Raw genomic sequence first — 15,134 nt, 5'->3', positions numbered from 1 at the left:
CCAAATAGGTGACCTTGATTGCTTTTTGTTCATGTCAGAACAGCATAAATTTTGTTCACTTTTGAATGTCATTTCTTACAACCTCCCTAGGTACACTCACCTCGCCATTTTCCAGTGGTACAATCTTAGAATATTCAGTGGTACAGATGACGTCATCATCTTTGGTGATAGGCAGGTTGGCTTCCGTCCCAAACTGTTCCCAACAGTCTACTTTAGAGTCTAACAAAGAAGCATTTTCATGTTGAAACAAAATTTTTTTTGGTAAACGTCTACAGAAAAGTCTCAGCTCTGTATTAATTTGATGTAAGGAGATAAAAAACTATGAGCTAGAAAAAATCAGTAAACAGACTGACACATTATAGTTTTAAGGGGCTACATCTATACCTATGTGTAACATTCATTTGCATTTTAAGATGCCACATTTCTTATCGCTCTAAGTCAATTGACTTACAACAGCAAAATTTGGAGTAATGAGGCATAGGTCTTCAGTAGGCATAAATAATCTCTTGCGGAGACCCCATCCCTGTAGTTCACTTCATAGGCAATGGCCTTCTAATGTCAATGTCTCATATGGTCTAGAAGCATCCTTGGATACAGGTGCAAGCTAGGTGGTACATGAGACAATATTCATTCACATAATAGCTAGCCTTTCTCTTTACTATTGAGTAAAAGAAAGAGACTCTGTTCTACTGGAGGACATATAGGTGTATACCTAAAAGAAATGGACAGGGACTTCATCATGAAAGACATTATGACCTTCAGCTTTTCTAGGTGGTGATGACTTAAGATTGAATTCTTGCGTATACACACATCCAGTAAAAAAATATATTAAGCACCAGACTTAAGAGTGGTCGTTCAAAAGAGTAAAAATTGCTAATACCTCACTAACACTATCTAGAGATTAAAATTTCAAATATATTCTGATTATCTCTGGGAAATACTTTTAGTCCCCCATGATGAGGGTGGGTATGATAAGGGTTGATGAGAGGAGAGTGTATTGGAAGCCTCAAAGCACAGGCATTTGTGGTTATTACTTACGGGCAAAAAACTGCCATGGCAAGTAAGTTCTTCCAGAGTCTACTGATCTTTCCAGGACCCAGAGATCAGGACGAGGAGAATTTGCAAATTTGATGAGCACGTAGGCCACATGGAAAAGCTATTGAAGAAAAAAGAGATAAAGAAATTCATGCAGCTACCAGTAGTAGAGACTGAGGTGGTAGAGTGTGAACTCATTCATGGTATAAACTAAAGCGGGGGGGGGGGGGGGGGGGGGGGGGGGGGGGGGGGGGGGGAAGCAGAAAGGCAATAAATTCCTGTTACAAAGCACCTAATTTGTCCTTCAAAGTCAGGGGTCATAGAACCACAGAACCTCAGAGTTGGAAGAGATAACAGAGGCCACCTTCTCTCTCTGAATAAGAATTTGTTTGTGGGTTTAGAACTGCAATCTCAGTAGTGTAAGAAAACTCACCCCAACAACATAGGTCAGTAACTGTTCTACAACTACAGTCTTGTAGTGTGACCTGAAACCCTGGGAATTTAAGTGAATTTTGCAGGATCACTCAGCCAGAAGGTTGACTCCAAGGCCAGTTCTCTAACCATTGCAAAATTACCATCTCTTCTCTGAATAAGCATCCCCAGCACAGCATGTGCCAAGGAGTGGTCATCTAGGCTTTGTTTGATGACTTCTGGTAAGGGAGAAAGCATGGCATACAGAGGCAGCCCACACCTCTCAGGAAGACTTCCCTCAGTGAAATTATGTAACATACACATGCATGCATACATATGTACGTATATAAAATGCACATATATATTTTATTTTTTCTTTCCTTTTATTTATTTTTAGTTTTCAACTCTTGCTTTTATAAGATGTTTGAGTTCTAAACTTTCCCCTCTCCCTCTACTCCCCCCTATCTATGATAGCACACAATCTGATTTAGCCTATACATGTACATGTATTTTATGTAGAAAGAGATAGAATGGGAGATAGAAGAGAGGGGAGATGAAGGATGGGAGGGAAAGAGGGAAGTAGGAAAGGAGGTAGAGAGGAAGAGGGGAAAGAGAAAAAGGGAGGATAGAGGAGGGGGAGGAATGGGAAAGAAAGAGAATGTTGTATACAGCAACAGCAATATTGTTTTAAGGACGATTTTGACTATTATAAATATCCAAATTAGCTACAAAGGACAAATAAAAGAAGATGCTATCTGCAGCCAAAGAAAGGACTGATAGAAGTATGTATAGAATGATTTTACATATACATATGTGTATATACATGTGTTTGTACATACATATGTATATATATACATATACACATGTTTGTGTTTAATGGTAACCATCTCTGGGGTAGGGGAGAGGAGGAAAGGAAGGAAAAAAAGAAATTTACATGATTATTATATATTTAAACGGAGAGAGTTAAGGGCTGCACTCCAACCATGAGGTACAACCTGTGCAAAGGCATGGAGATGGGAGCAGTAATATCATGCTCATGGAACAAAAAGAAGGCCAGTGTGACTGGACCATAGACTGCATCAAGGGGAGTACTATAAAATAAATCTAGAAAGGCAAGTTGGAGCCAAGTTGGGATGGCCTTTAAATGACAAGCAGAAGAGTTTGCATTTGAGGCAAAATAGGTGGTGTAGTGAATAGAATATTGAATTTAAAATCAGGAAGACCTGAGTTCAAATCCTGCCTTAGTCTCTTACTTGTACTGTTGGGTAAGTCACTTAATCTTTCTCAGTTTTCATTTCCTTATCTGTAAAATGAAGATAGTAATAGCACCTAACTTAAGGAGTTATCGGATGAGATAATATATGTACATAACTTGGCAAATCTTAGAGTGCTGTATAAATGTTAGCTATTATTATTCATCCTAGGGGTAATGGAGTGCCACTGGGGTTTATTAAGAAGGGGAGTAACGTGCTCAAGTCTACAGTTTAGGAAGATCATTTTGTTAGCTATGACTCGATTGGAGAGGCAAGAGATTTAAGGCAGGGACATCAATTAGAATCTACCAGATGAGGAGTGACAGGCCTTTGAACTCGGAAAGTGATCACGTTGAGTTGAGTAAGGGCACAACGGCAAGAGAATTTACAAAACTAGACAAATAATTAGATATGAAGGGTGAGGGAGAGTGATGAGTGGAGGACAGCTTCAAGGATATGATCATAGTTTATTGAAAAGATGGTGGAGGCCTCAACAAAAATAGGAAAGTTTGAAAGAACAAGTTTTAGGGCCAGAGAATTGGACGTGTTGAGTTTGAAATGACCTTGGGATATCTGCTGGTATAAAATAGACACCCCTCTGCTTAATGTTTAAAGCCTAGACATTTTGGCCCCAACCTATCTTTCCAGTCTCATTGGACACTCCCTGGTCCAGCTAGATTGGCCTCCTCTCTGTTATTCACATACAACACACCAACTCCCATCTCTGTGTCTGCATTAGCTATTCCACATGTCTGAAATAGACTCCTTCCTCACATTAGTCTCAAACAGTCCCTCTCTTCCTTTAAGACACAGTTTAAGTACCACCTTCTGCATGAAACCTTTCCTGCTCCCTGCCCCAACTGCTAGTACCTTCCCTCCCAAAGTACCTTGTACTTAACTACTTTGTATATATTTATACTTATGATATATATATATATATATATGTATTGACATACCTATATCTTGATAGATAGATAAATAGATATAGAAGATAGGCCAGAGGACAGTGGAAAGCTGAAGCAGCTAAGTATTGGGTTGAAGTTGGAAAGGAAAGAAATCAGAGAATGGGAAATGGTCTGAGAAAGTGTTGCTTGTCCTTCATTTTTGAAGAGGGTCGGTGACATCACAAGTGACGTCTCAACCCTCACATGAACTGGATTGAAGTGAAGCAGAGTTGTACAAAGCCATCAGCCCCATTCTCTCTTCCACAGTCATCAACATCCCTGGTAGAAAAAAAGTTAAGATGTTTGGCAATGACCCAAGATGAGGTAGAGGTGGAGGGATTGGCATTTATAGCGGTGGGAAGGAGGGAAGCATACACATCTGGATTTGTGTCTCTGTTTAAATTCTGTGTCCTCTTGCCCCATCACCCAGTAAGCTCTGTAAGGCTAGGGGCTAATATGTTTTCATTTTTGTCTCCTCGCACCTACCACAGTGTTTCACACAAAGCAAGCACTTAATAAACACATGTTGAATCGAATGCTTGTTGAATTATGACCCTTGAAAAATCATTTAATTTAAATCAATTGGCCTTTTTCTATTTCTGTACTTCAGATGAAAATAATGGTCAAAGTTCATAATTATAAAGCACACAGAAAGTTATAGAGTAACAAACAACTCCTTGGAACAAAAATTTCTAAAACTACAGATAATATTAAACACAATGAAATTCCTAGGAAACTTAAGGACTCACTTTTGCAAATCAGAACAAATATATCAAACCCCAAACCCACATCAAAACCAGTTTCTGTTAGTGTATATGACTACAAGGCACAAAAGGATCATAGATTTGGAGCTGGAGGGGACCTCAGAAGGCATCTGGTCCAATCCTCTCATATTATGGATGATGACCTGAGGGATCTGAAGTGAATTTGCCCAAGGTTATGAAAGCAGTAGAGTTAAGATTTGAACCTAGACATTTCTTACTCCAAATCCAACATTCCTTTCATTAATACAAAACTAGGTGGCACAATGGATTGAGTGCCAGATCTAGAGTCAGGAAGACTCATCTTAATGGGTTCAAGCTAGCCTCAGATACTTATTAGTTATGTGACCCTGAGCAAGTCACTTAACCCTATTTGCCTCAATTTCCTCATCTGTAAAATGAGCTAGAGAGGGAAATGATAAACCACTCCAGTCTCTCTACCAAGAAAATGCCAAATGGGGTCACAAAGAGTCAGACACAACTAAAACTACTGAACAACTTAGTATGAGAAAGTTAAACATAGAATCATGAGAGATTTGAATTCAGATCGTGGCCCTGACTCTAAGTAATTCTGAGTAAGTGACTGAACCTTTCTAAGCTTCAATTCCCTCATCCATGAAGTGAGAATAACAAGTCCACTTCTGGCACTTACTGCCTGTGTGACCATGAGCAAATGACTTAACCTTTTGGCACACCCAGACGACTCTCATTAATAATAATCATGGATAAACTGGCCATAGGTTTAATGAAATATTCATCAAAGTCACTCAAGATCCTCTTTGGGCCCCAGTTTCTTCATCTATAAAATGAAAAGTTGAGATAGATGACTGCTTTCTTCTCCTAATGATCATTCCATGATCATCTAAAGTGTGCACAAATTTCCTCTACTGATCACATACCAATGAATTCAGATTCGTTCACTTATTTTTCAGTTGTGTCCAACTCTTTGTGACTCCTTTGGGGGTTTTCTTGGGCAAAGATTTGCCATTTCCTTCTCCAGCTCATTTTATTGATGAGGATCTAAGGCAAAGAGAGTTAAGTGACTCACCCAGGGTCACACAGATAGGAAGTGTCTGAGGCTGGATTTGAATTCACCGAGATGAGTCTTCCTGATTCCAGATTCAGAAGTCTATCCACTGTGCCATATTGCTGCCCAATGAATTCAGATTCCTATCACAATTAAGGACATTTTGAAGGTCCACGTGCATGACTCTGGATTGGGTACCAGCTCTGACACATTCCTATATTCACTTCACATCCTTGTATTCTCCCAGTCCTGAGGTTCTTAACCTTTTCTTTTTTTTGTTATGGTGACATGACTTACTTGGGCAGTCTGATGAAGCTTATGGACTAGCCAAAATAGATTTTTTTAAATTAATTTTTCTTCCAAAGGTCCACCTTCTTCCTCCCACTTCCCCAACTGTCCTTCCTCATTAGGAAAACAAGAAAAATAAAACCTGTTACAGACATACATAGTCAAGCAAAATGAATTCCTGCCTCATTCCTGTTGTTGAGTCATTTTCAGTCACATCTGTGTGATCCCATTTGGAGTTGGAGGTTTTTGGGGTTTTTGTTTTTTTTTTTTTTGCTTGGTTGGTTTGTTTTGGGTTTTTTTGGCAATGATACTAGAGTGGTTTACCATTTCCTTCTCCAGCTCATTTCACAGATGAGAAAACTGAGGCAAACAAGGTTAAGTAACTTGCCCAGGGTCGCATAATTAGGAAGTATCTGAAGTCAGATTTGAATTCATGAAGATGAATCTTCCAGAATTCAGACCTGGCACTCTATCCACTGCACCACCTAGGTGCCTGTTAATTTCTGCTTGACCACATCTAAAACTACCTCTCAGTCAGCACAGTGGGCCCATCAACTCTCTATCATGAAGTGGGTTTCATATTTCAACAAGCGTCCTTTGGAATTTTAGTTTCTCATTGGGTTGATCAGATTTCTCAAGTCTTTCAAAGTTGTGTTTCTTCACCATATTATTTTTATTGTATAAGATGTTCTTCTGGTACTGCTCACTTCACTCTGCATGAGTTCATATGTGTCTTCCCAGGTTTCTCTGAAACTATCCCCTCATAATAATCTTTTTAAAAGCATAAAATAAAATATTCAGGATTACAAAGGAAACAAATTGCATCAAAATATAGTAAATAATTTTTTAAAAAGAAATTTAAGGACCCCAGGTTAAGAATCCCTGTCCTAGAAGAAATAAGACGGAACAAGTCCTAAAAGCCACTCTTCTCAATTATCTTAAAATTCCATAGCAGAGAATCTTAGAAGAGGCTCCAATGCTTCTGCCCACAGATCGAGCCAAGGTTGCAGGTTTCTATTACTACCCATCCAAATAAGAAAGCCTCCCTTAGGAAAGAGAGATCTCTCTTTCTTCATAAGCCTTCAGCTTGTCACCACATTCAGAAAAGATATGTGGCATCTTTGAAATAGCACACCCATGAGAAACCCAAGTCCAGAGCAGGTGGAAACGTGCTGTTGTATGTCTCCCCATTTGTTATGTGAGCCTGCCAAAAAGGGTTCATTTAATAACACCATAGAACCTACCAACTAATCTTTCAGCACTTCCCAGGCAAAGCAGCGCCATGAAAAGAATGCTGCTGTGTCACCTATGCTTTATGTGCTTGGTTTTGTGGTTGTAAGAAATCTATATTCACATGCTCAAATAATGTGCCCTAAATATTGGCACACATCATTATGGCTTATGTGATCCTATCTGAATTTATATGCATATATATGTGTGTGTGTGTGTGTGTATGTATATATATATATATGGTTGCTGTCCCCATGTGCTTTTATTACCATGTACATTGTTATTTGCATTTGTATGTTTCAAAGTATCATTTTCAATGATTCTCAGTTCTGGGTAAGTACATTCAAAATGTTCCCGGAACACTTGGTAAATGCTGTCACAAGTGAGTTTACATAGATTAATGTCCTTACAACATCCTTCCCTTCCCTCAGCTCAGACACTTTTATATCTACCAGTACCTATAAATTCTATCCTACTGCAATGGTGATTTAAATGGGAATATCTTTCCCATTCATTAATAGACCCATGTGACCTGCTTAAATCACATGGAAGTCCAAGTCACATATGGTGGGAGAGCTTGCTGAATTGGGGGGCAGGGGGGGAGGACAGGAAGGGATGGAACAGAACAGAGGTAGGAGGAAGTTGGTCAGTCTAGTCTGAGCTGGGAAGGACACAAATGGGCAGGCACAGCTAGGCTCTTGAGTGTTTGTTTGTGGGAAGGTCCCAGAAGGGGGCTGGGAGGCTTGGGAATGGCTTTGCCCCTGCAGTGATAATGTGTATTGACTTTTTGGTTACTACGACAGATTTAGTTTTTTGGTGTTGAGATTTGGCTTTCTGGTGTTAGAATAAATGTTTTTCTTCTGCCTTCTATATGGAGAGTGTTATCCTTTGAGATTCAGAATTACACCAGCATATTCATAATCACCATCAGTGCTGTGAAATATTGCCTTGGCGATACACCTACCCACCTCTTTCTTGTCTATTTTATGTTGTATCCGTTTTTAAGGAAATATTTTTATACATTTTGTTTTAACACACCAATGTCTTTTAAATAAGTTCTTCTTCCCCAGAACTAACCAATAATTTTTTTAAGTTTATAATAACTAGCATTTTTATAAAGCGTTGAGGTTTGCAAGGCACTTTACATATGTCTCCTCATTTGATCCTCACACCAAACCTGTGATGTAGGTGTCATTATTGTCTTTATTCGACAGGTGAGGAAACTGAGACTTAGGTTAAGTCACTTGCCCAGGGTCACACAGCTAGTCTCTGAGAGAAGATTCAAACTCAAGTCTTCCTGACTCCAAATCTATCACTTTACCCAGTACACTATACTAGTATATATATCCAGTATATATACTAGCTGGCTCAGTTAAGCAAAATTACGTAATATAGAGATTGCTACTGATAGGATATGTAACCTGGTAATCCGGAATCAATACTAGTGAAAATTGCATGTATTTTTAAAGATTCCTTATTGCTAAGCTGTTTGTAATTTTATCAGCTATAGAACAGGCTGCCCCAAGAGTTGGGGGCTCCTCCTCTTTAGAGGTCCTCAGGTAGTGGAACCACCAATAACCATTTGTCATATAGTATTCCATAGATTTTTTTCAGGTATGGGTTGAAATACAGTGAATGATGACTAAGGTCCCTTCCAACTTAAATATTTGTTGAGTGTTTGGCCACTAAAAATACTTCAAAGTAGGTATAAATGAAAGCCCTTAAAAAAAAAGCAGAAATAGCCATCTTATGAATCATTGTGTATGTAGAAACAATACATAGAATACATAGATAGAAAATAGAAATATAGAAACAATGACAAAGACGTAATTTTTATTTGTGGTCGCACATTCGGGGAGGGAGAGATTGATCTAAAAGAAGTAAATTCTACAATGGCTTGGACGATACCAAAAACAAAACTTGAATTTTTCAATAGTACCCCATCAGTTGAAACTGGTGATACAATATAGTCTTTTAAATAGCAGTATTTTAAACAAAATTAAAAGTAACCATAAAGAAGCAGTATATGTGGTCAAAGTAGCTTGACTTCAAAGTAGCTGAGATCAGTAGAAAGGAGCCGATGGACAACATTCATGTCTTTTTCCTACTGCTCTTCCAAAATAGAATCCTACAATAAATATAACTGAATTGTGATTTTAAAACAAATGAAAATTAAAAAAAAAAAAAACAAAGAACTCAAAATCAGTCCCTCTGAGAGACAGAGACAGTGGCAGACAGAAACAAACATAGAGATTTTTTTCTGCCCCACCTCATCTCTAAACTTGCCAGCCGGCCATTCTCCTGCCAACTCTCATATCTCTTCAGCCTCCTGACCCACTGCCCCCTCCTCTCTGGCTCCTATTAATATTTATGCTGTGCAAGGTCTATTGGGTACAGCATGCTACATAACTGTAGATAAGGCGAAAACTCATTCTCTTAATGCCCAATTTTGCATTCTTTCTTTCATTACATTCAATTACACTCAATCATTTCCATGAAAGCATGTTGGGCATTAGAAACTACCATTAAAGAAATACTTGATAGTTTTATAATTGGTGGCCTAAAACTACTTCACTAAATCAAGGCCCATTTTCTATCAATTCAATTAAGATAGCATCCTCATATTCATAAACATAATTCACATAAGTGTTGTGATAGGAAAACTCCAGCAAATGGAAATTCAAAATTAAATCATTATCTGCTTTTGCTTTCAGTTAGCTATTAGTGCTCATTTCAGACACTTATCCATGTTACTAATATCATATAAATTAAAAGACCAAGAGGGACAGATAATGGAAAATTATGAAATGAAATCCTATTTTGGAAATTTTATTTAAGAAAATTATTCAGCAATAACAGTGAGCCTCATCAAAAATATTCACAGTTGATGGTGAAAATGCAGCTCAGATGACTCCAGGGATTATTCCTTTCATCCTGATCCAAAAAGTGCATTTGCCAACAGCTCATCAAGTGCATTTCTTCCCTCTGATTTATGTTTACCCTATATGGAAAACCCTGATCTCCTACATCATCTTCATCAATGTAGGGAAAGCTTGTTTGGGTTAGGTCTAATGAGAAAAAGAGACTAAGATACACCCACACCGGGCCTCTTTCTTCCATACCAATTCCGAGAAACACCAGCCTCAGCCTTTCCTCCATGAGAAAGAAGGCAAAGATTCTTAGAATCACAGACTCAAGGACTATATTCGCAAAGGATCAACCAAGTTAGAGAGTCAGGGCTGTGCTGATAAATGCTTAACAACTGGTCTCTAAAAATATATTATATATACATATATAATATATATGACATGCTTTTAAGTATAATCTGCATTATTAACATTTTCTCCATCACATAAGTCTAGACAGTCAGAGAGACAATAAATCAAGTCCTACTTTGTAACATTTGACAGTTTCTGAAGTTTAAATGCTCACTCTGTAAATTTAACAATTAACTTTCAGGAACCAGTACCCCATCCAACTGTGATTCCAGCACACTCCTTCTGCTTGGTGCAAAAATCCCTTCTTTAACATCCTTGTAAGGTACTAATCTAGCTAACCCCTGAACCCTTCTCAAGTTCACTCATTTGAGAGGAAGCTCATTATATTGCTGCACAACTCTAGATGTTAGAAAATTCCTCCTTATATTGAGCCAAAACATCTGCTTCTCCTGTAATAATCTCCCTGGTTTTGCCCTCAGTCACGCAGAATAAGCCAAATCCCTCCTCCAGATGGCTACCCTTCAAATACATGAAAAGTGATCATTCTTCTTTCTCCTTTCACTTTTTCCATTCCCTTGTCTTCTCCAAACTAAAAATTCCTCATTATTTCAACAATTCCTCACAAAGTTTCTAGACATTCCTCAAGGTTTCTAGACTTCTTACTGCTCTGGACACCCTGTTTTACATATATTCTAACCAGTCAATGAATGACCCTTTTAAAGATGTATTACCTGAGACATTACAAATCTATGTAAAAGGTACTGAGAAAGCCTCCTAAGCCCCCATGACAGCAAAGAAGGGGACAAGATAACTGAAACCTACCTTGTACATATATGATCGACTGAGAACTACAACTCCCTAACCTACAATGTGATCCAAAATTAGGTTCCTACCTTGACTCCCCAAAAGAACAGAAATTTGAAGGGCAAATGACCAACCTGGGATTTTCAGTGCAACTGGCAAATATTAAGTACATTTTTTAAAAAAGCAGAAGAGAGGTAAATCTCAACCAAGTATCCTATTTAGATTAATGGCTTTTTAATTCTGCATAGGGAGGAGAAATTAATAGTGCAGTTCTACAGTCCTTGATCCTTGCTGACTTCATTCTTTATTCTTAAGAATAGATTCTAATGTAATGAACACCCATATTTTATTCCTGACAACCAGATATGGTGATCATTTAGAACTTCCTGAAGCCTATAAAAATTCAATGAGATTCAATCTCCTGATTAAATTTTGCATTAACTACTATTTATGATCATCTACATCACTACACTGTCTCTGGAGACTCTTTCTAGATACTCAGATGCTTTCTAAGTAAAGGCCTCTCCTTCCTTGTACATGACCTTCCTCCTCTCCATCCCCCTTCCCCCATGCTTTGATAATTATCTTTTTTTCCTGGAAAACTTTATTATTGTAGCTGCAGTGGGACAGCTGGACACAGTTTAGATGATACCAATTTTGTTGGCAACATCTGAAGCATCATAGTCTGCAGCAAGCCGGATGTAGGCTTTCTTCTCTCTATCAGGCTGGATCAATGTGTTGACTGTGGATGTCATACAGCTTTTTTACTGCCTGCTTTATCTGATGCTTGTTGGCCTTGATGTCCACAGTGAAGACTAGGGTGTTATTGTCCTCAGTCTTCTTCATAGCAGACTCAGTGGTCAAGGGAAACTTAATGATGGCATAGTGATCAAGCTTGTTTCTCCGAGGGGCACTTTTCTGAGTGTATTTGAGCTATCTTCAAAGTCTTAGTATCTTGGGTTGCTGGAGGGTGGGGGATGTTTGGATCTTTTTCTTTTTGTGTTTATGGACACTCTTCAACACTGCCTTCTTGGTCTTCAAGGCCTTAGACTTGGCTTTTGTCTTGAGGGGGAACAATGGCTTCCTTCTTTGCCTTCTGTGCCATCTTGGGGGAAAGGCTTTGATAATTATCTTGTACTAATCAGATATTAAGAGCACATAATAAGACTATAAAGAAATTGACATACTAAAGTCATATTTAAGCTTCCTTGACCCAAAAGGAGAGTTTAGCTCAACAAACACATATGAAGTATCCATTATGTGCAAAGCACAAAGCATACCAACTCAATTATATAGTAATAAAATGAAGATAAAATTCCCTTAATTCCCTTTGATAATCTTTTATGGATTTATTATCAATGAAGTTATTTAAGCCCATCCAGAACATTTACATTTTTTGCTACTTAGATATATTTACTCTCTACTTCTTTTTATTCATTTAGAACATTTAAAATGTTAAAGAAACTTTTGGCAGCAATGATGTTTTACCTTGAAACAAGCCCTACAGATCCTAAGGAGTGAGCAACACTGATTTTTAGTATTCTGAGATTTGGTGAACCAGTACCCCATTGATAAATTATTTAGGGTAAACAAATCTGTACTTTCAGTAATTTAATAGATTATACCTTTTAGCTTTTAACTCTCCTAGACTACAATCTACCTTCATGCTCCATCATGTTAACCTCCTTCTCATACCCTTCTCTAAAAATGTCTGAGACAAAGTATGTCTCTCTTGAGATGCAGAGACCATAACCGTACATAATATTCCTGACAATGTAACCAGAGGTCAATATAAAATTAGGAGGATTCTTTTGTTTTTATTCCCAATATTTGTTATTTCAGGTTTTTGAACATGCTTCAAGGTCAGAGTCTTAAACAGTTGCCACGTCAGGGATGCAGACTAGGGTGTATTAAGAAGGCCTTATCACCACAGATTCACTTGTACCTAAGACTAATCCTCAGTAATGGGAAGTATCAAATATAGTTATGGCACAGAAAATGCCCAGGCAAAGGAAAAACACAGACCCAGCAACAGATGCCCTGGCTACCTTCCTGAGACTTATATCAGAAGAATTACACAGAGAAACAGCAACATTAGGGAAGTCAACCAGTATTCCAAATGATGTAGCCATGTCCTTCCTGAACCTTAAAAGCTTAACTGAGTTTGAGTTGGGTTCCACAATTCTGACCAATGATGTCAAGACAAGTCTGTCAACAAGCAGCTCAGAATTCTTCCCTTTGCTATACAGCTGACCTCGCTCACTGCTCCCAATTTTACCATTACCCCTGGCCATGGTGCTGACAATACTTTTCCTGAAAACAGTGGGAATTTTGGCCTTTTGTCTAAAGCTGCAATTCAGCTGAGATTTTCAAGAAATAGTTTGTTAATAAAAATCGAGTCAGTATATTTACCTTTGAGTAAAAAGTATCACTTAAACTAGAATGCTGAAAGTAAATTGAATGACTAGTGATGGCTCTTCAAGCAATAGTAATTTCTTAGCACTGGATTTTCTGATGTATTAAGCAATGAGGGTGCAATTCAAATAAAAATGATCCATATTTTGAAAAACTCAAACTTGACATAAACAAAGGTCTCCACAAAGTTACCTAAGTACTCTTTTCATATAAAATACACCAGAAATTTTAAGATCTAATGAGAAAGAGAGGTTCAGTGGAGAGCTATCCTTGAAGTCAATGCCTGACTCTGATGCCTGTTGACTACATGAGCTTGGAAAAATCAGTTAACCTCTCAGTATTCTAGGCAATTCTCTAAGACTCTAAGTTGCAGAGAATGAGCTAACCTGCACTGTTAGATGGAGTTTCCTCATCTGGGAGTTCCTTGTACCAATGAAATCACAAGTTTCCTTCCCAATCCCTAGGATCTACTATTGGCCTAATAAGCACTATGCCAAATCCACACTGTTTCTTTAATGTCAATCTATTCTTTTACAGAATTCTTTACTCTTTTGTCTTAAAATGGTTACACCTTTCTATCTTTTGATTAGAAATGTTAAAAAAAAAAGAAGAAGAATTAAAGTTTTTCAAGAGCACTTTGAAATATACATCATTAGCAGTCTATTTTCTAATTCTTCTCTGTTGACCTAAGGAGTCCTCAAGATTATGAGTTGTGTTATTAGATCTCTTTTCCAAGGACTCAGAAGTAAAGGAGTAGCATGATGGAACGAGCACTGGTTATAAAGTCAATAGAACTGAGTTTGAGTTTCTGCTTTCTGCTAACTAGCTATAGAGCCTTAAGCAAATCTCTTAGCCTCTCTAAAGGTCAATATTTTGTTTCATGTGTAGATAAAGTAGGGATATAAGTACTACCTACCTTATAGGTTGTAAGGATCAAAGAAGATATGTCTGTAAGTTCCATTTAAAAGTAAGTTGTTATTAAGTATGGACTGGGGTGTCCCACCGCCTCCACAGAAATGTAAGTAAATGGTAAACCAGTTCACATTCTAATAAAATGAAATGATGCAGTCATGGTGTCCTAAGACATGAACTTTAATAGTACTTTAATAGGAACTGGAATATGCATCCCTGGGCATTAAGCTTCACTACAGTCAGTTATTAAAATTTTATTAGGTGCCTACTATGTGCTGAGCACTATGTTAAGCACTGAGGATTCAAAGGAAGACAAAGACAAGCCTCTCTCTCCAGGAGCTCCCAATGTAATGAGGGAGAAAACAAACGCATACATACAAACAAGCTATATAGAGGATAAATTGGAAATAACCAACAGAAGAAAAATATTAGAATTAAGAGACACTGGAAAAGGCTTTCTGTAGAAGGTGGGATTTTATTTGAGACTTGAAGTAAACCAGGAGGAGGAGATGAAGACTATTCAGCTACTGAGACCACCAGCTCCTTAACTCAGAACTGATACAGAGAACCTATGCTTTGGAAACACCAAAGTTTCCTCCTTTCACTGCTTCTTAAGACTTTCCTGATTAATGAATCCCAACTCCTGGCACTGTGACCCTTTGCCTTCCTTGGTTCCTTGAGTTCATTCATCTGCTTCGCAACCCTTAAACCTTCATTCCCTGCCCCATTTCTTCTGCCTTTGTCATCATATACTGATACCATATGACTGGTCACATTGTTCAAATGCAAAACATATGCTTGCCAAAAAGACTATTTTATGAAGAACTCATACAGAG

The 15,134-nt window shown here is 38.0% G+C and overlaps 1 protein-coding gene across 2 annotated transcripts in view; it reads right to left on the bottom strand.

Annotated features, from left to right (window-relative positions):
• The window catches only part of LAMA3 (laminin subunit alpha 3), a 330,029-nt gene that overhangs the window by 248,734 nt on the left and 66,161 nt on the right, over window positions 1–15,134 (bottom strand). For both annotated transcript variants that reach the window (XM_072604400.1, XM_072604399.1), the window contains exons 3-4: window positions 1,039–1,156; window positions 101–219 (exon numbers count right to left, since the gene is read on the bottom strand). In XM_072604400.1, the coding sequence (XP_072460501.1) occupies window positions 101–219; window positions 1,039–1,156 (237 nt within the window). The remainder of the gene's footprint in view (window positions 1–100; window positions 220–1,038; window positions 1,157–15,134) is intronic.

The sequence above is a fragment of the Notamacropus eugenii genome, chromosome 4 (genome assembly GCF_028372415.1).
Source record: "Notamacropus eugenii isolate mMacEug1 chromosome 4, mMacEug1.pri_v2, whole genome shotgun sequence".
Taxonomy (NCBI): Eukaryota; Metazoa; Chordata; class Mammalia; order Diprotodontia; family Macropodidae; genus Notamacropus; species Notamacropus eugenii.
Note: the sequence above shows the minus strand (reverse complement) of the source record. Positions and strands in the feature narration are given on the sequence as shown.